This window comes from Sphaerodactylus townsendi, linkage group LG01 (assembly GCF_021028975.2).
Source record: "Sphaerodactylus townsendi isolate TG3544 linkage group LG01, MPM_Stown_v2.3, whole genome shotgun sequence".
In the NCBI taxonomy this organism is placed as follows: Eukaryota; Metazoa; Chordata; class Lepidosauria; order Squamata; family Sphaerodactylidae; genus Sphaerodactylus; species Sphaerodactylus townsendi.
Genome location: NC_059425.1, coordinates 19,698,732 through 19,726,242, shown reverse-complemented (window position 1 = coordinate 19,726,242; position 27,511 = coordinate 19,698,732). Strand labels below are relative to the sequence as shown.

Here is a 27,511-nt window from a genome sequence, read left to right as displayed (position 1 = left end):
CAGGGTGTTTGTTTTGAGGGGGAAAGGGAAAGGAGTGTGTAAGCCCCTTTGAGTCTCCTACAGGAGAGAAAGGGGGGATATAAATCCAACTCTTCTTCTTTGCCCTCTTAAGACCCTGATGCCAGCAATTGGTCCGGAGCTAGGCCTAGTATTTTTTTGGTTGTTGGTCCAGGAAAAGTGGTATTAGGCCTGTTGTGTATTAGGTATACTTTCAACCAATAATTAATTATACTCATCCAGGCTATAGTCTCCACTTTCAGCAGCCCAGTTTTCTGTTATGATTGATATCTACTCCCTCTTGTACTAGAGGCCATAAGCTTCTTTAAATAAAGTTCTGGAAAGCACAGACAGGATGATGCTGTTGCAGCTTTCCTAGGAGCTGGCTGGTCACTGAGTTAACAGAATGATGGACTTTCTGGGCCTTCAGTCCAATCCTGCATGGCACTTATGTTCTTAGAACTCCCCTCTGCAGCGATGGACTCTGTCCTTTTAACCTGTCCTTTCCTCCTGATCTCTGTAATCTAGAGATCAATTGAAATTGTGGGAGAACTCCAGGCCGCACCCTGAGTTTGAGAACTCCCAATATTCTAGGGTTGCCAGCTGTGGGTTGGGAAATACTGTAGATTTTTGCAGGTGGAGCCTAAAGGCAGGATCTGAGAGGGGAGGGACCTCATAGGGATAAAACGCATGTATTTTCTCCTGAGGAACCAATCTCTGTTGCATGGAGATCAACTGTAATCCTGAGAGATTTCTAGTCTGGAGGTTGGCAGCACTACGTCAGCACTACCAAGGAAAACATGGCAGGGATTTTAAAAAACAACAACCTGCCATACATGTTGGGAGGAAAAGAAAAAGGGTGGCTCTGTTTTGTCATGACAGACTTTATTTGCAAGGCAGGTGTGCCTCAATAGGTGTGGCTTCCTCTGACATGGGAAAGCAGTGTTGACAACATTACAGCATTTGGAAAACTGCATTTCTGCCTTTTACACATTTGCTCAAAATGCAGAATACTGACGAAGGGGAATGTGGAAAATATCAGTATGGCAAAATGGAAAATATCAGTATGGCAGCTTCAGAATAGAAGCGCAAAGCAGAAGCTCGCCTTCAATCATCCAATCAGAAATAAACCTTGACTGTTTCTGGGCAGATTAGTAACGTATTCGTTGCGATTGGTGAGCTTTAGCCAATTAAAAAATCCCACGGGACAGCCGAGCCGTTTCCTACCCGCGTAAAATTTACCATTGTGCAAGTAGGCCGCAGCGCCAAAAACCAGTCACCGCATGCGCAGTACCAAGCGGAGACCCGTTGAGAGAGAGGGGAAAAAAAGCCACGCAAGCGTATTAACGTTACGGCCACAGTCCATCTTTTGCGCTCTGAACCCTGTGGGAGGGGTGGCGTTTTAAAAAGAGAGAGAGCCAACGCACGCTGAGTACAACTAAGAATACGCATGCGCAATTCCCCGAGTCTACTCAAAACGCATGCATCGGCGTCTCGAGCGTCAGAGGTCCGCGCCTGCGCAACGCGGCCACTCCTCTAAACAGTCGCTCCCGTTTCGCCTGCGCACCAGCCGGCGCCTGCGTGATAGCAACGAGGCCCGCTCCCCGGCGCAGGCGCAGTGGCCTTAGCGCGCGCGACTGGGATTGCACGGGAGGAGGCCTCCGCCGCTGAGGCGGGCGAGCGCGAGGATTGGGGGAGAAAACGAGGAGAGAGCGAAACTGCGCAGGCGCAGTTCCGTCGGCGAGAGCGCGAGCCGGATAAGCGCCTTTCTTGCCGATTAATTTTTCCCCCTCTCTCTCTCGTCTCTCTTCTTCCTCCCCCTCCCTCCTCCTCCCCCCTCCCCCCTCAGCGGAGCGCGCGCGCCATGGACGTGAAGCGGCTGAAGGTGACGGAGCTGCGGGCCGAGCTCGGGCGGAGAGGCCTGGATTCCCGCGGCCTGAAAGTGGAGCTGGCCCAGCGCCTCCAGGAGGCCTTGGACGCCGAGATGCTGGCGGCCGGGCCCGACGAAGGCGGGGCGGAGTCGGCCGTGGTGGCCGGGCAGAGCCTCGCCAGGGCCCGCTTGGCGGGCGGCGAAAACGACGACGACGACGAGGACGAAGAAGACGAGGAGGACGAGGAGGAGGAAGACGAGGACGAGGAGGCGCTGCTGGCCGACGAGGAGGAGCAGATGCAGTCTGGGCCGGGTGAGGGCGAGGGCCAGGCCCTCCTTGCTCAGCCCTCCGGGGATGCGGGCGAGGGCCAGGCCCAGGCGGGCGGCAGCGGCGGCGGAGTCAACGGCGCTCAGCCCTCCCAGGAGGAAGGAGGCCCCGGCGCGGACGAAGCGGCGGCAGACGCGGAGGCCAAACAAGAAGACGACCAGGCCGGTAAGGCGGGAAGGGGATCGGGCGCGGAGGGGCGTCGTTGAGTCCCCACGCAGGGCCCAGGGCTCGTTTCTTTTCCACGCCGTGGGTGGGGAAGAGGAGGAGGAGGGAAGGACGCGGATTGACGCTGAACCCCGCGATCTTTTCGGCTGTGATTCGCCTGGTTGTTTTCCTGTCGTGTAATAATCCCAGGGGTGTGCGTGTGTGTGTGTGTGGTGGCGATTTCGCAGCCTGAGTCTCTCTCCCAACCTCAACCGTTCATCATGATCGCCACGCGATAGAAAGCCCTATAGGCACATAATCCCCATATGAGACGACACGAGTTTTGCATCCCGACCCCCAGATTCCTTGGAAACTGGCTCAGAAGTGTATCCCGGAGAGCGCCCACTCCCCGAATTGGATTGCACCTTTACGACGCAAGCCTAAAAATGCAGTGGGTGTATCCAGGAATAAATTTGTAGAGGATTGTGCAGCTAGCGTAAAATGATGGATCGGTGTTGTGTAGGTTTCTGTATGGGGGAGGCGAAACTGAAAGACTTTGAAGTGTTATCTAGTTTATTCGCGCGTCCAGTCTTTATAGCTTCCACACGATTCACGATTCACCGCAGTAGTTGTGTATTTATTAGTTACATGTAAAGATTCCTAGGGCTTGCTCCCAAGTAAATATGCATAATATCGTGCTTTTGGACCTTTTATCAGGCTGATTCCGCATGGGCCAAAAACAGTGGTGTGAAAACGGTATGAAAACAGTATAAACCCTTTTACACTGTTTTAAACCCTTTTACACCATTTTCACACCATTTTCACACTGCTGTTTTTGGCCCATGCAGAATCAGCCTATGTGTACTCTGACATTTAAAATTCTGTTTTTAAGATACTCTAGGACTTTAAATCTTACAAATTGTTACAGTAACTGAACACAGATTCCTTCCCTGCTCACCTTTACTTCCACCTTTTTTCCCTCCGTTCCCTCTGTTGGTTTCTCCCTGTCAGATGTTAGATGGTAAAGGCCTCAGGACAAGCAAGGTTGTATCTTTTATGTGTACTGTGAAGTTCAGGCGCTCTGGTGGTATGAGTGTTTTTAAGAGCCCCCAGTTCAAGTCAAGCTTCACTCACAGGTGTCTTTGGGTTTTTCTATGTGAAGACAGGCTTGAAGTGTGAGAGTATTACTCTTGTAATAATATTTATAGTTCTGGATTTATAGAGATGATTAGAGAATCAGTTTGAGGCATGGGTTAGAATTCTTGGACTTGGAACCAGGGAAGGCTGAATTTCAAACCTCTACTCAGCCTTGAGGCTCCAGATGCTGTTGACTTCCCTTATTGTGCAGGGTTGTTGCGAATGGTTGACATAAGGTGATGGCAGGGAGAAAAAGATATATGACAGCCTGAGCTGCTAGGAGGAAGCACAATATCAAAATGTGGTAATTAAATAATGTGATGGGTAGAAAAACCTTTCTGGGCACCATAGCTGTATTTTCATCTAGTAGTAGTTCTTAGCATTTCATGTGATATGCTTCAAATGTTCAGAGTGCTCCACGTTATTTCAGAACTGCAAAACATTCTCAAAAGCATTTCCCTTCCCATTTTGCTTTCCCCTGGTAGACTAGTGGATTGTCACAATGGAGAGTGTGCAGCAGGTATTAAAACTGAGTTGGAAAGTTGTGGTTCATCAGTCAGACTCTTCACTGATATTTTGCACTGCTTCTGTAAACCAGTGCAAACTTTTCTGATAGGTATTTGATGCAGCAGGATAATATTGGTCTTGGATAGCTAGAGAATGGAGCAAAATATTTCCATGGTAGTGCTTCTCAGATTTTAGGTGCTATTCTGAGAGGGCAGGTGCTCACACTGTTGCTTCATATGACAGGTTTTTGTTTTAGTATAAACTGCTCTAATAGTTTGTAGTGTAGCGTACTGCAGTTTCAATCCACTTTCAATGCATTGTGAAGCTGGATTTTACTGTGCGGAATATCAAAATCCACTTTCAAACAGTTGTGAAAGTGGGTTGAATGTGCATTATTCTGCGTGTGCAGAAGGGGCCATGGATTCAAGTTATATCAGTGTTAATGTTTCAGTCACATCTCTCATTACATTACTTGTGTATGTTCAGAGACCTGTGAAATTTACGTCTTTCTTGTCTGTGGTACTTGGAAGCTTCAGTACCAGAGAGTAGAAATTCCATATGAAATCTTGAGAACAAAACTTTGGTTATCGTAAACATGAAAACTATACCAAATGTGTGTTTATTAAAATTTTTAGAAGCGTAATGATTAAGAGCAGTTTAACATGTTGCTTCTGAGTCACATGACACCTGGCTGCAATTTTCAGATATTCTTAATATAATTGCCTGGATGTGCTTATGATAGAAAAATCGACAATACTTTTATGAACAGTTCTATGTAGCAAGCATAGTATTGATAAGTGGAAAAGACTCTCAGGCATGATTGTGATACTTACCAGATACTCCATTTCTTTTAATGATTGAAAATGTAATGGTTTCTATTCATGAAAACATTGTGGCAGAATTGGTCATTCTGAGAGACTTAAAAGGAAGAAATAAGAAGTTACTGTGAAGCACACAATAAGTTCTTTGGAGGTTTTTATCTTTGACTTTGTCCCATTTCTGCATGTGTTCAAAATCTGTCCTTGGTTTGCAGAAGTTCTGAAATCTAACAGCAGAAGGAAACTTTTATAAATCTGTGCGTAATCTGAGGGAAAATTTCACTCTGGTTGCATTTTTGTGGCAGAATGGACATGGATATTGGTTGTACAACTTTAAGCAAAGCTAGTTCAGTTGTTCTCTCTGTGAACAAAACAGCACCTGGGATGTAAAACCAATACTGAAATCCATAGATTTCTGGGTTTGAGTGCTTTCATTTAATTTCAGCAAATGTAATGCACTGTGGGGGAAAAATTGTCTCCTGAGTTTCTGATCCAAGGAAGTATTGAAATGGAAGTGTTCTGTTTGCAGTTGGTTAGCTTGTACAGTGGACTCTTACTGGAGAACATACCCCACTTTTCTTCTCAGCAGATTCCCATAGTAGATTACAGCATTCTCCCTTTCATTTGATCCTCACATCAACCATGTGAAGTAGGTTAGGCTGAGAGTATGATTCATTCAAGGTCAACCTGTAAAATTCCCAGGCGGAATAGGGATTCAAACCTGGGTCTCCCAAAACTTAGTCTGGCATTCCTAGCAATTGTACCATCTCTCACCACGGAGAATGTGTTCAGTGGGGTTGAAAATACTACATGCAAGTAACATTAGTGATTAAAAGAGCAGGGTTTTTATTTCACATTTTTATTTTTGGTTTCTAATCGCCAGGGTTCAGAGATAGGTATCAAGAAACATTTTGGCTCCACAAACATGCATTAACTTGGGGACATATTGCCACCTAACAATATTTGCCTCAGAGTACTGAATTTACCCCAGATTCAATTTGTGGATGTTTTGGGTGTGCTGCAAAAAAAATGTTACTTCATCTTTCAGGTCTTGCATAGCATGAATTAGTAAATGCTGGCTAGAACACCAGGATTGCTTACAATGTGGGGATTGCTTACAGTGATTGTTTATGTTACATTGAACATAAGAACATAAGAACTAGCCTGCTGGATCAGACCAGAGTCCACCTAGTCCAGCACTCTGCTATTCGCAGTGGTCCACCAGATGCCTTTGGGAGCTCACATGCAGGATGTGAAAGCAATGGCCTGCTGCTGCTCCCAAGCACCTGAACACCAAGAATTCAAGATAAGCCATAAGAATTCAAGATAAATACTTAATAGGTATTAAGTATGGTAAAAATGATAGCAAGAATAATTTTCAGATGATCTTCAATATAAACTGCTTTTTTAATCCTTTACTCTCCTCATAGCAAATGAAGATGATGAGAAAGCAAAGCAGGCTGGTTCAGATGGAGAACGCCGTGGACTAAAAAGACAGCGTGAAGAGAAGGAAGAGCACGGCCGTGCCTATTATGAGTTTCGAGAAGAGGCATACAACAGCCGGTGAGATGTACATGGTTTTGGCAAGGAATTCAAGCCCGCTTATGTTCAGACAGTGAAGCCTAGGGTTTGTGGGGGGTTGGTCACACTGAGCCAGGAGTGGGGTAAACACTCTGCAATACTTTATCTGTTTAGTACCAGATCCCTTACACTGATGGATTTTTACAAGATAGGGGACATATTAGGTGACAAAATTATTCTGTATTAAGTATAATCTCTTAGTTAAAAAAATAGGACATGCTTAGCTGGGTCATACCACTTTGCAAAAATCATAACAGTTATCAGGTTCTTGATGTTCCACCAAGGATTGGCTAGTGATCCACCAGTGAATAGCAAACTATCTTTTGTTCTGCATTAGGCAAACTCAGGCAATCAAGGCGATTTTTAGTACTAAAATGGGAAGCATCTTGGCTTCATGAGCATCTCTTATTTTAAAAAGATTTTTAAAATGCTTTACTTCATAGTATTTCTCACAGTTTCAATCCTGTTTCAACTCCTGCATTTCCCAGTATCTGCATATTTTTAAAAATACATTTCTCTTTTATTTGAAGTGATGTTCTGTAAAGCAGACGTGTATCTCTTGGATTGGCAGTGCTTCGAGCAGTGTCTCTTAAGCTAAGAGAGTACTCTGAATTAGCATTTATTCAGGCGGAGGGGTGAGAAGGTTTATAATCTATTTCTTACTATGATTTCCCTAGTAAAATGAGCTGAGAGACGTTCTTTGATCTCAAATGCAAAAAAAACAAAAGACATGCAGCAATGTTAAATGAAGCACAGGAGATTGAGAATAATTGTGGCATTTTGGTGCCAGTGCCTTCTACATACCAGTTTATGAGCTGAATGCATTTTTAACCTGATCATACTGCTGTTTCCTTCCTTTTTGATGCAGATCCAAGTCTCCACCACCACCAGAAGAGGAGGCTAGAGAAGAAGATGATGAAAATGCTGTGATTTTGGACACCCGTACGTGTTTGTTCTTTACAGTACTACATCTGTATAATGACCCAATAAAGCATAACTTCATGTAAACCAGTGTGACTGGGCTAGGCTCCTTAAGATCCCAGTTCAAATCCCCTCTGAACCAGAAAATTTATTTCATGACCTCCTTCGCCAGGTGTTTGTAGTGCCAAAAAAGGGAGCACTTGGGAAGGAAGGGCATGATAAAAATATGAGAGAGAAATCTGTGCATAAGTAAAGTTCCAGTGGATTTTGGTTGCATCCCATGTCAGAAAGAGTATTAGTGATCTGCCCTCTGGTGATGCTATATCATTACAGTAACGATAGTGTAGACGAAAACTGTAATTATGTTTAGGATGGGTTATGTTAGAGCTTCCTTGATGCAGTTACAGTGAAAGTAATTGTTGATACAGAAATACTGTGTGTGTGTTTTTTTCATGATGTGAGAGGCCAAGAGAGAACCCAGTGAAGTAGAAACTTTGGAGAGAGGAACAGACAGAAATTAGCCTCATTGTCTTCACCAGCTAGTGAAGAGGAAGAACTATCTGCATTTTATTTAGTCTCTGAGTTTATTTGGAGAGAATGACTTTACTGTGCATTAACCAGTGGTTTAAAGGTTTACAGAAGTGTCATTTGATCACTGAATACCATCTGGAGCTCACATAGTTTTTTTCCTTTTCACGGGGCACTGCTCATCCATGTCCAAGTTTTACTTCTAGGACTGTTCCACAGCATTAGAAAAAAAATGTTTTAAATGTTTATTGTTCTCCTCTCTCTCACAGATACATCTGATCTCCACTTCAGAGCCACTAAGGACCGTTATGGAGGGCAGCCGCTGTTCTCTGAGAAATTTCCCAACCTTTGGTCGGGGGCGAGAAGCACACATGGAGTGGCAAAGGGGAAAGTCTGCTTTGAGGCCAAGGTGAGGAGGCTTGTTTTATGAAAATTTCACTCCACACTAAAACAATTATGCTTTTACTGAACATTTTGCAGCAAAATGCTTTTGCGAGTCAGTGCGCACACAGCATCAGACGTATAAAATATTTTCTTCAACTGTAGTTATATTCAGTGTGATATATTACAGACAGAAAGGGTTACAGACAGAAAGCGGTGGGAAGAAGTTACTGCAGAATGAAGGTAGTGGGCCAGGCTGCACTGGTATATAAGATATGTTACGTAATTATGCAGAGATGAAGACAAGATTTGGTCGAAAAGAATTCCCTCAGAGTGGAGCACTCTTGACCAGTTTCAAATTGGCAAATAAGTTGATATGTGCAAAGGCCTAAAGGACTTAACTTTGTCCCTCTTTATTAATGCAGTAGCTCTTCCTCAAAGCTGACTGTGAGCCAGAATGATAGAATTCATCTGCAGATTTGACATAAACTTAGTTGCTTCCCCACAGGTTTCTTCCCGCCCCTTTGAAAGTTTGGCTGAAGTATGTCAGCTTTTAAATTTGTTATTGAGTAGCTGAGGGAGATTAAAATTTTCATCAGCTGGTTCCCGTGTGTTTCCAGACATTCAGCTGATAGCATGGGACCACTTATCCTGAGGAGAGATGGCTGGTTTGGCCAGTGTAAGTGGTAAAAGGGCATCATTGTCACTTGACTTCTTTGACATTTTCAGCAGAAAGTGTGATCTGAGTAATGTAGATTGACACACGATGCATTTATCTGGGCAAACTGTTTTGGGGGTGCTCATGAAAGAGAACCCTTCAATGTGAATGGGAGCATGTAGCACTTTGGCCCCTTCTGGATCTCTTTGTGTATGTGGGCATTTTAAGAAAGTATAGTAGTTATTTAAGTTGATGTTCTTTCATTTTTCTTTGGTCTTCACATGTGCAGCTCTGTGGTTTATTTTAGCTTATTAGTATCTTGCCTGTCCTTCAGTAGGGCTTACATGGATTTTCTGAGCAGCTTCTCACAAAGGTTTCTGATAAAACTTGCTTGGTTTCAGCAATGTTACTGTGTCATATTCTGACAGCCCTAATCCTGGACAGGGATGTGGTTTTTGCGGGTAAATTTTCCAGTCCAAACTTAAATAATAGTAATTTTTAAATTTAGTGACAAAAGGTAACTACTCCATGTTTGTGCCTGGACCTGTAGAAGCACTGGAATTTGTCCATCCTTCATAACCCGTGCTTAGCCCATCTAACATGATTGATCTACAGCACAACAATCTTGACAACTGTAGCTAGACTATATTTGCATGGGGAGGCGGGGAGAGGAGAAGGTTTTCTTTAAAAGATATGGAAAATGTTCCACCCCACAGCATTAGTAAAGGGATTTATTTCATTTATTCCCTGACCCTGAGATGTTCAGAGAAACATTTAATTTAAACAAGCGACAATGTACACAAGCAGAATAAATAAAACTCAGACAAAATCGTACCCTGCATATGTTTTACATCTAGCTACTGGTTCACTCTGGGCTACAGGCCAAGAGCCCTTTGGATTGTTCCAAGAGTCTCAGACCTCTGGACATGTCCAGCATTATACGTACAGACTGGAAGGAGGTGGAAACACTGCTGAGATGTTGCATACTTGTCAAGATCCTCCTCGGCATTTCTCTTTTCTATGGATTGCTGCTGTGTTGCCTGTTCTTATTCTATGAGAGTTTCTTTTCAAACATATTTTGTTTATTACAGAATTATTTTCTACCTTCAGCTTATTTATTCCTACCTGTCAGGTAGTAATAAAGATTCATGTTCTGTGGTGGCATAATGCAGCAATTTGCTACTTTCTCTAGTAAACATTTCCTTATAGAAAATGAAGATATTAGGTAATACTTCAGAATTCGTAAATTTGTCAAATAGTGCAAAGTTATATGCTCACTAAGTAGCAAATGATCCATTTAATATCGTCAGTAAAAGAAATAACGTTTGATCGGAAATTATTTCATGTATTTCAGATGTTCCCAAAATTTGTTTGAAGGGGGCATCTTACCCCCAGGACTTCAGAAATTTTGGGTATCTTAAATGTTTATACATTTCTCGACGCTACTGATGTTCTGCTGATGGAAGCCAATATTTCCCTGCTGTCCCTTTCTCTCAGTAGCCTGCCGTGACACATCCTCCTCCAAAAGGGGTCTGAGTGAATCTTCAAAAACAAAAATCTATGTGGCTTGTAGAAGGTACAGGAAAGGGAGCAATTGGGAAAATATTCCTTTTCTATCAGTGGAATATCAATAGGATCGAATCCAGTCGCTTGGCAATATCACCATAAAACAGTGATGGTGAACGTTTTTGAGGCTGAGTGCCCAAATTGCAACCCAAAACCCACTTATTTATTGCAAAGTGCCAACACAGCAATTTAACCTGAATACTGAGGTTTCAGTTTAGAAAAAATGGCTGGCTCCAAGGCACTCGTTACTCAGGAGTAAGCTTGGTGAAGCAACCGTGCAACACTTTGAATGGGTGAATCATAACCCTAGGAGGGTTTACTCAGAAGCAAGCCCCATTGCCAGCAACCGAACTTACTGCCAGGTAAAGGATCATGCCCAGGCCAGCCTAGATGTGTGTGTGGGAGTGATCCCCCCCCCCCCAATGACAAACTCTGCACACGTGCCCACAGAAAAGTCTCTGAGTGCCACCTCTGGCACCTGTGCCATAGGTTTGTCACCACTGCCATAAAACAATATTTCTGCTTTGGTCACCAATGAGGGAGTAATAACACATTTCAAATTCAGAATGACTGTACCACAGCTCCTAAATAAGCAGACAAGCAAGTGTGAGGCCAGTACTCTCAGGGCTGGTTCACTTCACAAATGACTATTTCTGCAGGCAGGGCTGAACTGTCCTGATTGTTGGTCCCCCCGAGCTCCCTCTCTCAAAAGACTCATTTATGGTTAATAACAAAGCTGAAGCCAAGAGCTTTCTTGCAAATAACTGTAGCGCCTAAGCCCGTGGTGGCGAACCTTTGGCACTCCAGATGTTATGGACTACAATTCCCATCAGCCCCCGCCAGCATGGCCAATTGGTGGCATGCAAGGGAAGAGAGAGGGGGGAGGGGTGACATGCAAGGGAGGGCAGGGAGGGCCAATTGGCCATGCTGGCAGGGGCTGATGGGAATTGTAGTCCATAACATCTGGAGTGCCAAAGGTTCACCACCACTGATAAGCAGTACATATAGCTCTCTGTTTTGATGCCGTCAGCAGGTGTGGGGAGAGAAAACAAGGGCTGGGGTGGTCTTAACATCTGCTGGGGAGGGGGTGGTAGGCTTATTCTTTCAGACATCTTGCTCTTCAGTGATTGAGTAGGGGGCCGCTGGAGACCTGCAGTTGGTGAGGGGGAGGCTGTCTGTGTGTGCACTAGGGTACTTGTAGGGCTTAGCACTGCAGTTGCAAACATCCTCCTTGGCTATGCCCTGCTGAAGTCCTGATACTAATTAATTAATTAGGTGGGTAGCTGTGTTGGTCTGTTGTATCAAATAAGCCATTAAGCAATCGTGTGCCACCTTAAAGACTTCACAGGTTTATTGTAGCACAACCTATTATGGCTAGAGCCTGTTTTCATCAGACAGCTGAAGAGAATCCTCAGTCAGCACATGAGAAATACACAGAGTGATAGAGGGTCCAAGTCTATGAACAGTGTGGCTGTGACGTTTGGCGAAACTAGAAATTTAAAAAAGCATGGTGACCATTCACAACAACTGATTTAATTTAAACCTCGGTTAATACAACCGAATCTATTGATTTCATATTTAGCCAACAATAAATTTGAAGTCTTTTTTGGTGTCACAAAAATGTTTGTTTATAGGGGAGGAGCGGCAGTTGCCACACCCACTAAAATGCCCTTGCAATGAATGAATGTGGAATTTCAGTGTAGATGGGAGCCGGTAGAGATGGGGGTGGGAGTTTTCAAAGATGGCCGGTGATACATAAGAGTGGTCGCTGATTAGCTAACCTCCATCCCATCCCGCCGTCGAAGTGGAGCCCAGCCCCTTGGTTTACTGCGGAGCTGGGTGACATGAAGAGGGCCGGGAGACGTCTAGAGCGGCGTTGGCGGAAAACTAAGAGTGAAGCCGACAGAGCGTGCTATAGAGCTCATTGGAAGACCTATGAGGCGGCGCTGACAGCGGCAAAGAAAGCCTACTTCTCTACTCCCAATGAATCAACTAGTTCGCGACCAGCTGAGTTGTTGAAGGTATTTAGGCACTTGCTGACTCTTAAATCTGTGCCATTAAACTCAGGAACAGGTGATAAATTGTGAGACTTTTGCAAAAAAATACTTTGCTGATTAAAATCTCTCAGATTGGATGCTGGTTGTGAGAAGGCCAGACAGAAGAAATGGCATTGTCTGGTCCATTTTTAGATCATTTTGGACACAGTTACCTCGATGGATGTTGACGGTCTCTTGGGATCTGTGCAAACCAATGCTTGTGCTGTGGATCCTTGTCCATCCTGGTTGCTAAAACCATGCAAAGACCATATTAATGAGTCCTTGACTTCCATCATAAAACACTGACTTGGGGCTCCATCACTCCAGAAAAGTGATGAAGCCAATTATCTCCTGGTGGTTAATGTGCCTTCTCTGGGCATGGAGTGGTTATGAATCAACTTCAGGTCTTTCTGGATGGCTCATCTGCTCTTGACCCTTTTCAGTAAGACTTCAGGCCCGTCTGTTCAATGGAGATGGCGTGATGGCTTTTGTTGATGATCTCTGCCTAAATGTAGACAAGAGCCATGCCTCTTTTGTTGATTCTATTGAATTTATCAAGTAGTCATTGATATGGTGGCCCATACCAGATGGTTCAGACATTTGGAGAGAAGCAAGTATCGGGATGTGTTTTGGATTAGTGTAAAAGATTCATTATGGATCAGACAGAGAGCCCATCAGCATGATATCTGTCCTGTGGGGTCCCACAAGGAACAGTCATATCCCCCATGCTGTTCAATCTCTATGTAAAGCCTTTAGGATAAATCATTTGTGGTTTTGTAGTTGGCTGTCATCAATATGCTAATGACACCCAACTCTATATTCCTTTATCCATATCCCCTGGTAATAATGTAGAAGTCCTGGACTTTACTTTTGTGGCTGAAACTGAATCCTGATAAGATAGTTAATGTTGGCTGAGAAGGCCTTGAAAGCCGTTATTCTTCCCTTATCCAGTGGGGTCCCACTGACCCTTGTTGACAGCTAGGAGCCTAGGGTTTATATTGGTTCCAGCATTATTGCTAGAGAAATAAGTTAATGCATTCTTCCAGCTTCATTTGACACAGAAAATAGCCTGCTGCGTTGACTTAGAGAGGCACATGGGCAAATCAGCCATGATTATCTTGAGGCTAGCACTCTGTGTGGGTCTGCCAAATTTGGAGGTGGGTGGGTTGCGGTGGGTTTTCCGGGCTGTGTGGCCGTGGACATAGCCCGGAAAACCCACCACAACCAGTTGAATCCGGCCGTGAAAGCCTTCGACAATACATTGGAGGCACCAGTTTGTAAAGAATGCCACGCCCCTGTTGCTATAGGACACCAGGCAGAACATGTGTTTCATGCCCATTCTGCATTGCAAGTCAGCTACCAGGTTCAGTTCAAGATTCTGGATATTATAAAGCCCTTTATTTTATTGCCTTGGACCTACCTACTTTTCTGCTATGCTGTGCTGCAACAGCTTTACTTATCCAGGCACATTACTCTGGAGGTGCCACCCTGCAAATGGGTAACATTGGCAACTGCCTGTTCGCGTGTGTGTGTGTGTTCCTTGTGGAATAGCCTAGTTGAGGAGGTCAGAAAGGGGGTCCCCACGCTTGTCATCTTAGAGAATGTGCAAAACAGAAATCTTCAGGGGTGCCTTTTTTAATAGATACAAAAGGGGCTTAGAACTGTGGTATAAGGGAACAGTTCAAAAGGTTGCTTTTATAAGGGAATAAGTTTGAAGTTTATTGTATGTATCATCTTGCTTTTACTGCATTGTCTTTAACCTTTGTAACACACTTTCTGCATTATGGTATGCCATGCTTTAGTCAGTTTTTTTTACCCCTTGTTCTGTAATGCTAGTTTTATTTGATTGTCTATTGGATGTCTTGTGCTGTCTGAACATTTTAAAATGTTTTATAGTCTGCCTGATGAAGGCAGGTTATACAAATGTAGTTCTTAAATATTATCTATTTAATGTAAATGTTCCAGGAAGCGGTAGGTTATTTCCTATGAACCTGTGCTGAGCTGTCTAGGAAGTGACAGCTGGGAGTAGAAAGATTGTTCCCGGATTAGGGAGATGGCACGCCTTGATTTGGCCCTACATCCTTCAAATTTGAAATAGAAGGGAAGCCTCATTGAGGAATGTGATGTATAAATAAGACATCCAGTCGGCAACATCATTTTCCATATTGTGTGTCTGCAGAAACCCCCATCACTTTCAAACCTGAGATTGAACGTTACGAAATGTATTCAGAGGCGCTGCACCCATCAGGTTTCTCTTTCCAGACCATCCATTTAGCTCCCTCTTGGCCTTTTCATGGGAAATGCCACTGTTGTCCAACTAGGGTACATTCAAGGCTTTCTGTGGCTGTGCCTTTGTGGTTGCACGAATTTAGCCCCTTTGGAAAAGGAAAGATAAACCCCCAGTGTATGTGTGGGAGCGATGACTTTTGTTTGCCGAGGAGATGAGGTGAAGACCTTCATTCAAGTCTCTTGCTTCTGCTGTAAAATAACTACCTTGAAACTACTGTGGCAATTGCTCAAAGGTGCTGTTGCTCACTTTTGGAGAGCTGCCAGCAGAAGGACCAAACAACAAATGTATTGGGGCATTGTGGGGTTTCTGGGCTGTATGGCCTTGTTTCAATAGCATTTTTTCCTGATGTTTCGCCTGCATCTGTGGCTGGCATATATACTCCTCTTGCTTTACTATCATCAGTTCCTCTGAAGTTTCCAGCTACAGATGCAGGCGAAATGTCAGGAGAAAATGCTACTGGAACACGGCCATATAGCCCAGAAACCCCACAATACCCCAGTGATTCCGGCCATGAAAGCCTTTGACAAAACGAATTTATTGTTCACATCTGCAGACAGAACTCAGTGGTGGCTATGAGGGGGACGTTTCCATATTGGCATAGCATTAACTGCTTCAGATGAAGGCAGTGTGGGGACCTGTTCATGAAGGAGAATGTTGTGATCTATGTTTAAATAGAACTCATTGCATCATAGCAAAAGTCTGCAGGGAAAGCTGGCCTAGGCTGGAATGGCTGTCGCTCCTAGGCCTGTTTTCCAGCATTTCACCAGATACATCAGGTGGCTGCTCTCCCTTCCTCTGTCTTAGGTGGCTCAAAACCTCCCACTGAAGGAAGGCTGCACAGAGACCTCACTGCTTCGCGTTGGATGGTCTGTCGATCTCTCTCGTACACAGCTAGGTAAACAAAAATGTCCTCCGGGGTGGCATCTCTGCTCAGCTAAGGTGTTGGCAGTTTCTCTGGTCTTGTTGTCCACGGTACAGCTGTAATAAGTTTTGCTCTCTTCCAGGTGAGGATGAGTTTTCTTATGGCTACGATGGACGAGGGTTGAAGGCTGAAAATGGGCAGTTCGAAGAATATGGTCAGCCCTTTGGGGAGAATGATGTGATCAGTTGCTTTGCTGTAAGTGCAGTAAGAGAGGCCTTGGGCCAGCTCTTGAGGGGCTTCCTTGCCATCTTCAAAGTAGGCTGGGTTTGGGGGAACTGTGCTAACATACAACCACAGTGTAATGCATAATTCTAAGTAAGCTCATGCAGTGAATGGCGTAGTGGTTAAGAGCAGGTGGTCTCTAATCTGAAGAACCGGGTTTGATTCTTTGCTCTGCCACTTGAGCTGTGGAGGCTTATCTGGGGAACTAGATTAGCCTGTGCACTCCAACACACGCTAGCTGGGTGACCTTGGGCTAGTCACAGTTCTTCAGAGCTCTCTCAGCCCCACCCACCTCACAGGGTGTTTGTTGTGGGGGTGGGGGGAAGGAAAAGGAGATTGTAAGCCCCTTTGAGTCTCCTTAAAGGGTGGGATATAAATCCAAACTCCTCTTCTTCTTCCTTTCCATGGTGCTGTACCATTCAGCTTGCCATTGCGGAGGTTTGCCTTGATGCTGCTTACAAGGGTGTCCCCATAACTGGCCATGCTGTTGGCTAGGGCTGCCAAAGGCCAACTTGCTGTGTTCCAAGACTATTAGAACATGGCTTCAGAAGCATGTTTCTTTGACAAGCTGTGTCTGGTTGCTGCTGGAAGGGTTGTTGCTCACGTGCTTCTGTGCCTTGTGTTGTAGAACTTCGAAAGCGATGAGGTGGAGCTCTCCTTCTCCAAGAACGGGGAAGACCTGGGTGTGGCCTTCCGGATCAGCAAGGAATCGCTGGGTGACAGAGCTTTGCTGCCGCATGTGCTGTGCAAGAACTGCTCTGTGGAGCTGAATTTTGGCCAAAAGGAGGAGCCATTCTTTCCAGTTCCTGAGGAATACATGTTCATTCATAGTGTACCTGTTGAGGATCGTGTGCGCACCCCTCAGCCGCCCAAGACCACTGAGGAGTGTGAGGTAATGTAGACTTCATTGTTCTGTTCACAGAAATCACTTTTTCTCTATATACCCTCTTAGGTGTGTACTGTGTATCCACAGCTGTTACCACCTCCTCTACCCTTCCTTCTTTGAGCTAGGCTTTGCTACTGGATTGTATCTTTACCCTCCAGGCAAGGCAGGTGAAATCTGATTCTTATGGACTGTGGGTGGGAGTGGACATTGTTCTTCTTGAATCTGCTTGCAAGAAGCAGCTGAGTCCTGTGCACCTCCAGACTCTGAAAGAATGTGCACTAGGAAGAAAAGCCTCATCTCCTCTGTCTCACCCACCTTAGTTTCACTAGTGCTATTTGTGAGAAGTAGAATGTCTTTTGGAAAAAGAATGGAAGGTTACAACTGGCGGGCTTTCTAGTAGTTTTTAAAAAATGTAGATGAAGGAATCCTCCTCTCCCTTTATTTTTATTGCACCTTTTCTCTGTAACTGGGACCCAGAGACACTCACACTGTTCTTCTTTCCTCCATCTTCATTACAACCCTGTGATGTGCACTAGACTGATAAATAAGTAGCTGGCCCAAAGTGAGCTTCACAGCTGAGCAGGTGTGGACCTTGGCTTTCCATTCCCTAGCACAATGTTATTTCTCTGTCTCGAGGGACAGGAGGAAAAGAAAGCTATATTTTCTTCCTGTGTAATGGTTAGAATCATGTTTTGGTCTCTGTCTGAATTCACACTGATAGTGTCTTAATGGAGTTGTTGCAGCTGCTGGCATGGTATAGGACGACACTCCTCATGCCACTGGTGTTTTTTTTTCTTTTCTAAATCTGGGCTTTTCTCTCATCCATTCTAGGTGCTGTTGATGGTTGGACTACCAGGGTGTGGGAAAACCCAGTGGACGCAGAAGCACATCCAAGATAATCCAGACAAACGCTACAATGTCTTGGGGACGGATGCTGTTCTTTTCCAAATGAGAGTAAGCTACCAAAGGTTATGTTCAAGTGAGGAGACTTCCTCACCCTGGCTAGATGGACCCGATAGCAGAAATGTTGACTATTTTTCTGGTTGCTGTCAGCTTCACTTTTCTCTGTGTCAGCAGCATCGGAAATTTCGGGGGTTTTGTTATTGGTGGCTGTATTAGATAACAGTGGGAAAAAAATTAGGCATGTTTGAATATAGGCTTTACTTGTCTAGAGTATGTACAGGTATTAATGCTTTAAATTGGCTTACATAAAAATATTGGAATGAATAAAACCCTTGTCTTTGTTCCAAAGACAAAAATATTTCACAGGAGGGTTTTTCATGCTTTCCAAACCTTCCCGTTTTTCTAATGGTGGAGGGGAATAGGTGTGCTTCCCCAAACTTGCTGCTTTTGTCCTGGGCTTTCACACTGAAATTAAGCTAGCAGCAGGTTGGAGCATGTCTGACTTGATTAACTGCTCCTCTCCATATTTTTTCCCTTGTTAGACCAGGGGGCCTGAAGTTGAAGAACTGGACACCAAAAGTCAAGATCAACTAACTCAGCAAGCTGCCCGTTGTGTTAGTAAGCTGGTTCAGATTGCCCCCAGGACAAAAAGGAATTTCATTCTTGATCAGGTACTGTGTATTATGATCTCTATAATGTGATTATACCTGTGATTTTAAAAGATTGCTGGAGTAAGAAATGTATTGATGGCTTCATGAACCTGCAGGGAAGGTGACATGTGGGTCTCCCTTGAGGAAAAGGAAGTTTTGAATGGTGAAGAATAGACTGATTGTGTGTGACTATAGCATGATCTAGATTTATGCTTCTGAGCCTAAAAAGCTTTTAAGCAATGCTATCTAATTGTCCAGGTATGTTTTTAAACAGTGGGAGAGAAAGAGCAGAGCTATAATTTGTGTGAGAATTGACAGACTTGGGAGGAGTAGTTTCAATTGCCAGGTAGGCTGGAAGGCATCCCCTATCTCCACACTTATAATGGACATTCTACATTTTCATGTTGGTGGAGGTGAAATCTTTTCATGGGAGTTGAACATGTAGACAGGAACCTAAAAATGATATGAAGTAAACTTCAGAAAGGGACAGATTCTTAAGGGGTTAGATCCTAATTCCTCTAAGAGGTACGAACAGTTGCTTCCTTTTTGGCGATTATTTCAAAATGATAGTCACTGTTTTACTGTGTTTATTTTGTTCATTCTTGATGAACAATATTTTATATTTTGCTGTTTTATGCTAATAAAAGGCACTGACTGACTCTAAGAGGTTGATATTGTTAGTACAAAAAGAACAGCTTGAGGGTAAAGTATGTTAAATAGGGTTGTAAAAGTGTAACATGTGCAAAAAGAGAAATTAATCTCATTATACCATAATTTGTAGCCACCCTGTGAAATTGACTGGAAGGTGAAAAGAATCTTTGTTGTGTTTCCTGCATGATAACCACATGAAACGCATTGCAAGATTTAATGTTTAAGAACAGACAAACTCATGCCGCTGTCTGTCATATTAGTTGAAAATGGAAGCGAAAACTCAATTTGGGGTTGTGGTGTGCTTTCTGCTGAGTCATTCCACTAATGGTGGCACTTCTCACTGTTCAGGGAACCTTCTGTGATTCCTACACTGAGGGAAGTTCTCTTGATAGTGGGAACAGATAAGTAGGACCCAACCTCAGGTACTTGGGCTCAAATGTTTATCATCTTGGCAGCATTATAGCTGGCTGCTGTTGGAGATGGAATGCTGGGCTAGGAAGACCTTTGGTCTGTTGGCAGCTCTTTGCAAATAATTTCACATTTGAGCCAAATTCCAGGTCAAATGCTATGTTGGGGAAATTACTTTTCTGACTTCACTAGCTGGGTGAGCTGGCGTAATTGGCTAGAAGCCAAATTATTATGGCTTTAGAAGGAGGATTTATACCCTGCTTTTTTCAACTGAGTCTCAAAGCAGCTTAAGAAACTCCTTCTCTTCCTTTCCCCACAAGATACACCTTGTGAGGCATGTGGGGCTGAGAAAAGTGTGCTGTGGAGGAGCTGGGAAACAAACCTGGTTCACCAGATTAGAATCCATTGCTCTTAACCACTACACTGTTCTGGCTTTATGGTAGTGTGTGATCTCTATTCTGCCCAAGTAGGACTATAGGGCATTTTTTATGGCTCTTGGCCCTTTGTGAGGGGTGGGAGTGTTTGTATTTCTAATGCCTGTCTTTTCCTCTCATCAGTGTAATGTGTACAATTCTGGCCAACGGAGGAAGCTACTTAACTTCAAGGGATTCTCACGCAAGGTGATTTTAATTGTCCCCAATGAAGAGGACTGGAAGCAGAGGCTGGAATTGAGGAAGGAGACTGAGAAGGATGATGTGCCTGAGTCAGTGATGCTGGAAATGAAAGGTGGGCTCAACAAAGGGTTTGGGGGAAACACATCTGGGCAGGTAGTGGAGCCAGAGGTTTCTTTCCGTCCTGAGAAGCAGGACAACCCAAGAGTTTCCCTCTCACCCCTACATCTTTTCTTGCTGTCCCTTTCTGATCTCAGCCAACTTCTCCCTTCCGGAGAAGTGTGACTACATCGATGAAGTCCTGTACGAAGAGCTTGCAAAGGAAGAGGCTCAGCCCCTGGTTACCAAATACAAGGAGGAGGCCCGAAAACTGCTTCCGCCCTCCGAGAAGCGAACAAACAGACGCAACAACCGCAACAAACGCAACCGCCAGAACCGCAACCGTGGCCAGGGATATGGTGAGTCTTTGCAGGTAGCAAGGACCGCGGTCTGGAAGTTATCCTGAAATGCTGTCCATGTGCGTTGAGGGAGTGCCCCCAAGGAAGTATGTGCCTGCTCTGTGAAGGCAGGGTTTCCCAGGTGGCACCCCCATTGGGAGTGTCAGCACACTTTGCCTTCCAGATATGCTGTTCTCCATTGGAGCTTGATTGCCTTCGGGAAAGGAAATGTTTGCAGCATCTGGTTGTGCCAGTCCAGTTATTTTCACTTGTGTTTGAACTTTTTTGACCCATTAAGACTCATGGTGCAACTTCTTGCCCTCTGGAAAGAATGTCACGTATCGAAGTTGTATAGCCTGTTATGGCAAGTTGCCCTTATCCCTATGGAAACACAGAGTAAGAATTGTTAAGCACAAAAGAAACAAAGCCCGGTGGACTCAGCGTTCTCCGCCTATCCTTGCTTATCCCAAGGTGCCAGTTTGACAGTCGTCCACACTTGTGTGGCTTCTGTGTTTCCAGTCTCATTTTGGGGCTCCCCTTTTTAAGTTACTTTCCTCCCTGTCTCATTCCTTTGGGCCAGAGCCTGGTTCTTCTGCTCTTACAGTCCTGAGCAACAGGGATGAGAGAGTCCATCAGTTGGGTCTTGTTACTGCAAGCAATCTAGGAAAGGTTTTCCTAAGTTCCTTTTGCTCCTTTAGCCAGTAAAGGATTCTGTTTTATCTGAACTGAATATGCCATTGGTCTTAATGTATGTATGTGTCTATATATGTCTGCTTCCTGGTCCTTTCTACAGTTTCTTCCTATCTCCACACCGGATTGTAGCACAGCACTCACTGGACTAGATAGGCCTTTGTAATGCTGTCTCTTAACCTGTGTTCTATGCACCTGCTGCTTCTTGCTCAATGATGAGGCTCCCTGTTCATCGCTTCTGCTGAAGCCCGCGGCAGGCGTAGTTTCTGTGGCAGAGAAGGCAGTCCCTTGTAGTGGATTTGGGAGAAAGCTGGAAACTAAATGGTCACTGAGAGCCTTTCTTTTTCTTTTTGGCAGCTCAGCCCAGGCATCCAAGTATGCAGCACCCCCCCGGGCTGCTGTGTGAGTAGCGTATGGGGTCTGCGGGGATCGGGGCAGGGCAGGGAGGTGGGAAGGGGGTTGGGTACCACAGCATTGCTTTGGGGTAGAGGATTGGGAGAAACTGCATTGAGATCATGTTTGGGGAGACATTTGTATAGTCCTCAGTCTGTATGTTGTCAGTTTTTGCAATGATCACCCCTGGCAGCAGATTTAGGAGAAAAGTGAGGTTTTGACTGGCCAGCAAGTTGCAGAGAAGCTTTTGCTGACAGTAATATATCTGCACATGGCAACTGTTCTTTTGTGTTCTTGGCCTGTTCTTTTGAGAAAGGTATAGAATGTGGATAGCAACTTAGCTTCCCCGCCTCCCCATTTTTTTTCTAATGTTTCCTTCTGTAAACATGTGCTGCCTTCCTGGGGAGACCTCAGATCAGCTGGCAGCTTGGCTGCAGCAGAGGTTCTTAATTTTGCAGCTGTGTTGACACTGTTGTCTTGCCCCTCCCCCTTTTCAGTTGGTGGGCAGCGCCGAGGTTATGACAATCGGGTTTATGGGCAGCAGCAGCAGCAGCAGCAACAGCAGTACTGGGGACAGCCTGGGAACAGAGGTGGTGGTGTAAGTATCCCTTCAGCTTCTTGTTCACCAAGCAGGCGGCAGTGGAGAACCTGAAAATTAATTACAGTGGCTTCAAGGGGCATGGTGCGGGTGGAGCCGCTTAAACCGCTTGAAAAATGGTGGGTATTCAGGACAGACGTGGGATTCTCTGTGGACTGCCCCAGGCTGAATGCTGTTGTGTCTTGCAGGGCTACCGCAACTTCTATGACAGATACAGGGGGGACTACAACCGTTTCTATGGACGTGATTATGAGTATAACAGATACAGAGACTACTACAGGGACTACAATCGGGAGGTAAGAGGTTGCAAGCCAAACTCTTTTGAGATAGATTTGTGCACATTTCTGTTGAGCCCATTCCTGGAGGTCGTTACTGCTAGAACTGTCTTTCACTTATGGCTATAATAGCTCTGCAAAGGAAGTGTTTATTCTCAGCGCAAAGGACAGTAGTGCCTGCCCGAACGTTCAACCTCGTGATGAAGTTACTCAAAGGGCCTTACAATAAAAAAAACATAAATGAAAAAGCAGCACAATAATAAAAGCAAATCAGCACTTTCTCTGCAAAATACCACTCAGGTGGCAACAGAAATAAAAGCATCAACGGAAAGTGAGGACATCTGAGCTAACAAAACAATCTGGTGCTAATGCTTGAAACTCAGAAGTGTAGCTTTCGGGGAATTCCATTTAAAAGCTGCCTATCGTGAGTGAACCTGCTCCTGCTTCCCTCCCTTTCCCGGCTGCCTGGTTTGACTTGTTATTGCCCCTGTTAAGCTCTTTATTGGCTTTGAGGGCAGTAAGACAGGAACTTGCTTCCTGGAGCATTCTGATGGGACAGTACGTTTCCACATGCTGCCAGGGCTTTGCTAGAAAGCTTATACGTGCCACAGGCAGCAAGAACAAAATTAAAGTAGAAGAATCAGCTGTGCCTGTGAATGGAAAGAGAAAGTAAACAGAAAACAGAGCACCCACATAGAATGAAGATGGCTCCTGCTCAGCCAACCAGCCACTCGTGCAGAATTAGCTGAGGACAGGGTTGTTAGCCTTCAGGTGGGGCCTGGAGATTTGGAATTACAACAGATCTCCAGTTGACAGATCAGTTCCTTTAGCGAAAGTGGCAGCTTCAGCGGGTGGAATCTGTGGCATTACAATCCCCTCCGCCCCTGATCTCTAGGCATTTCACAACATGGAGTTGGTCACCTTAGTTGAGGGGGAATGAAGTCAGACAGCCTTCCCAATCTGCTCCACTGCCAAGAATGAACTGCCTGTTGTCATCGTTCTGCTTGCCTTTGGCCCGACCACATAGTACACTGTCAGTGTGGTGCACACAAGTTTAGGTACCAGCTGGACATTAGGTTTGTTCAGCAGTGGTATTGCCTGCCTGAGGAGATGGGGACCTCCTCCTCGCTGGCAGACTTCAGGCAGCACCAGATGAACATTGATCCTGCATTGAGCAGGGGGTTAAACAAGATGACTTGTTTTTGCCCCTTCCAACTCTTACAATTCTGTGCTGGCCTTGTATAGGCAATACAAGCATGTTTGTTATCAACCATGCTTTAAAGCAGGTTTCCCGGGCTCACTGTATTGTTCCAAAGATGTAAGAGGATGAAAGCCTTCATGAAGTAGGCATAACACACTCTCTTTCTCACAATACTAAAACCAGGGGGCATACACTGAAAATGCTGGGGGGAAGAATTAGGACTAATAAGAGGAAACATTTCTTCACGCAACGCGTGATTGGTGTTTGGAATAATCTGCCGCAGGAGGTGGTAATGGCCACTAACCTGGATAGCTTTAAAAAGGGGCTTGGACAGATTTATGGAGGAGAAGTCGATCTATGGCTACCATTCTTGATCTGAGATTGCAAATGCCTTAGCAGTCCAGGTGCTCGGGAGCAGCTGCAGCAGAAGGCCATTGCTTTCACATCCTGCATGTGAGCTCCCAAAGGCATCTGGTGGGCTACTGTGAGTAGCAGAGTGCTGGACTAGATGGACTCTGGTCTGATGCAGCAGGCTCTTTCTTATGTTCTTAGGTACTTTTGAAAAAAGAGGCTATCCAGAGTGTGGTGTGTGGCAGTGATGAAGAAGGCTTTAGGGATCCATCAGAAATGCTTAAATTAAAAAAATAGGGGTCCTTGGGATTGATACTTTAATTGCTTCTGGTTTTATGTTAGCCACTTTCGATTGCTTTTTAGCTGAGAAGTGGGGTGGAAATCCCTTAAAATAATCACCGCTTCCTTGTGTTTCCTTTTAGTGGCAGAACTACTACCAAGACAGAGACCGATATTACAGGAACTACTATGGCTACCAGGGGTACCGGTGAAACCCCAGTGATCTTCACCCTTCAGCCAAGCAACGAGATTCTACTGAGGGGAAGTGTCTTGTAATTTCCCAAGATGCAACCAATGGAAAGAGGGCTGTTGGGAAAGAGGCAGCAGGGGTAAAGGGGGGTGGGGGTGGGGAGGTTTAAACAAAAATTGTAAATTTTTTTTTAAAGTTTGTTGAAAGAATATTGTCTTATTCTATAAAAAAAGAAAAAAAACATTTCAAACCTAGTTTAGACATTTGTAATCAAAACATCTGCGCAAAAAGGAAAGCAGCACTTAGCGCTGCCTGTGATTGGACAGGAAAACGTGACATCGTAGAACAGCTGGACTGGCAGCCAGGGTGGGGGCACAGAGCTCCTGAGAGATGCTCATTGAGAGGGCGTTTGTGAGAGAATGCTGGGGAAAAGGTGGCTCATGCAAATGGGGGAGTGTACATTCTGACCACCAACTATTGCAGGAAAACCATATTTAAGGTTCTTGTTTGCCACTTTGTTTTTTGGTGGGTGGACAGTGGCATGAATCTTCTTCATGTTGAGTGACACATATTCCATCTTGGAGACGCGGAGAAGGAGGTTGTGGTGCTCCCTTTTCCTCTCTGTGTTCAGCCTGTGTTTTCAGACAGTGAATTGCTGGGAGGCCTGCTGGGCATTGTGTGTCCCAGGCCCGAGGCTTCTCTTGAGCCTCTCCCTGCTCCTCCAGGAGTCTTCCTGAACCCTCTTAGTGTGATACTGTAATCCATCTCGCAGAAGGAAGTCTGAGAATTTGAGCTGTAGAGCTGCTGCCTCGTTTTCCATGGCCAAAGCAGGCTGCCCTGGGTGTCCCCCTGCACACATGCCCTTCCTCCCAAAGCTTAGCTGGCCCCTTTCTCTCTGTGTAGCATCTGCGCTCTTGTCAGTGGAGTGGAAGGAACATTTTTTCTCAGGGTTTCCGCAGGATCTTCTCATTGTTGGCGCCTAACATGTATATAAGCAAAATTGTGCAAGCATGTAATGTCCCCTTTTGAGGAGCTTAACGCTGAGAATAGCAACAATTTTATACACTTAGTGCAGGGGGGGCAGCAGGCTGGGGTGGGGGAGAGGACTCAATTCACTCTGTGCTTGTTGTGGTTTTGATACAAACTTGGTAGGCTCTGTATATAGGAAACTAAGTGGGAAAGGGGGCAAAAAGAGGGACTATGCTTATTTAGGGGGTTGGGGGAGAGTTGTATGTGCCCCTCGTTTGAAAAATATTAACTTTCCAAAACCTGGCCTTTGAAGTTCAGTTTTCAGAGGGTTTGAGGTCTGTTCTGTGGGTTTCTATTGAAATACTTTTTTAAAAAATTAGTGTGCCCAGTGCTTAAGATGTTCTCTGTGGTATTTGTCTGATTACATGGAGGGGAAAAAACTATCCCTTTTCAAACAGCCAAGTGGGTTTGTTCAGTAGCGGGCATCTTTCTCTTGCTTCTTTTTTCTTTCTCTTTTTTAAGGTGGTAGGGGAGAGAAGATGAATAGTATTTCTCATCCTAAAATACAGGGATCTGATAATTAATTTTGCTTCCCCATAAGATTTTCCCACAGAACAAAAGGGATGGGGAGGGGGGACTGGGGGAAAGGCTTTTTAGGACAGGATGCCCTCCTTCCTTGGATGTGAATGGTGTTACTATCCCTGGTTTCTGAATCTGTCTCCAGCTTACCTAATTGTGTCTGAATCTCCTGCCACAGGGACTGAAGATTTGCCTCCATTCCTTGTGATTCACTGTTTGAAATTCAAACTTTTAAATTTTTCTTTTAAAATTCTGGGGTTTTTTTTAGAATACACTCAAAAAGCCTTTGTAAGTTGCTTTGTCTCCCCACGAGAGTGCTAATTTCCTGCATCCCAGCTAGATAAAAGAATGGAGGCCTGCCAGCTCCAGAAGGCATCGATCCTTAGATAAGGGAGTAGAGGGAAGGGGAAGGCAGCTGACTCCCAGCCCTCTTGCCCTTGCTCAAAATACAGGAGTTAGAGAGAAGCAGGATTCTTCTATCTCCATGCATGTGTGTATTCAAGAATGTTTGTGTGACAACTGTTTTTATAACAAAGTTAAACTGGTATTTTAAACGCTTCAGGCCATTAGAAAATATTCTTCTGGGGAAGAGGGGTGTGTGTGAGAGAGAGCGAGAGCGCGCAAATATCTTCAGTAGCTGAACACTTGTGTGGGTGCGTGATGTCTTGATGCTATGAAGTGTTAATTTGGGGTGCTCTTTCCAGCACAATGGCACCGGCAGCCTTGATGTAAGCAAGCAGGTCCCCCCTGGTGTGTCTTTCAGGATCACAAGATGAGGTGGAACAGGCACCGGACCCAGACTAGCTTCAACACCTTTGGGAAGTATCTGTCACAGTTAAACGAGAACTACAGTACTTTTTCCCTGGGGAGAATGACTCAAACTGTCGCATCCTAGACCATCAGAACGCGAAATCTTGGCAACTTCGGTAGATGTCTTCTTTTTTCTGCACATTTTTGTTTAAAAAAAAAAGAAAAATAATTAAATGGAAAAAAATTACAAAAAAAGGAAATCCAGCCTGTTTAAAATCTGTTAGTGTTTTTCATGATTGTATGTCTTAGTTGCTGTAGATGGAAAGCTCGAGCGAAACGGAGGCTGTAAATGTTTTTACAAACTGTAAAACGTTTAAGTGGCCAGTAAAAAAGGGGTTTGCCATTGAACATGTAACTGTGGTTGTTTACATCTGTAACTTTCTTTCCTTAACAATTCTGGCATATGTAGGTTGATAAACTTCCATTTTTAGAATAAATAACCATTCGCTTGACTCCACATCATTCTGTTGCTGCACTGACTTCTTCGGTGTCGTTATGCTTTTTGCTCGTCTTTTCTCCCCACCTCCAATAAAAAAACTGAAAAAGACCAAAGTCAACTGGACCTTCCTTTTCGTTCAAGGTTGCATAGGGGTGGAATTCTACCAGGGTCGTCTTGCCATCTTCAGTACTTTCAGCTATTTCAATGAAGCTATAACAATTTTATGTTCCTTTTCCTGCTCATGGAATCTCTTGTGCATGAGAAAGGATCCAGTTTGGTGTAATG

At 44.7% G+C, this 27,511-nt stretch overlaps 1 protein-coding gene across 4 annotated transcripts; it reads left to right on the top strand.

Annotated features, from left to right (window-relative positions):
• The first annotated feature begins 1,542 nt into the window (after positions 1-1,542).
• Positions 1,543-27,334, top strand: HNRNPUL2 (heterogeneous nuclear ribonucleoprotein U like 2). 4 transcript variants are annotated; one of them, XM_048512738.1, is made up of 16 exons: positions 1,543-2,360; positions 6,232-6,364; positions 7,251-7,324; positions 8,101-8,240; positions 12,242-12,457; positions 15,567-15,657; positions 15,767-15,879; positions 16,535-16,798; positions 17,624-17,746; positions 18,238-18,366; positions 19,962-20,130; positions 20,273-20,473; positions 21,500-21,544; positions 22,033-22,133; positions 22,322-22,429; positions 24,383-27,334. In XM_048512738.1, the coding sequence occupies exons 1-16, from the start codon at positions 1,862-1,864 to the stop codon at positions 24,449-24,451; spliced, it is 2,475 nt and encodes an 824-aa protein (XP_048368695.1). In that variant the 5' UTR covers positions 1,543-1,861; the 3' UTR covers positions 24,452-27,334. The 4 variants fall into 4 exon arrangements, with proteins under 4 accessions (XP_048368695.1, XP_048368702.1, XP_048368710.1 ...); XM_048512745.1 differs by lacking the exon at positions 21,500-21,544 and having other exon boundaries at positions 1,545-2,360; XM_048512753.1 differs by lacking the exon at positions 12,242-12,457 and having other exon boundaries at positions 1,546-2,360.
• Positions 27,335-27,511: the final 177 nt, after the last annotated feature.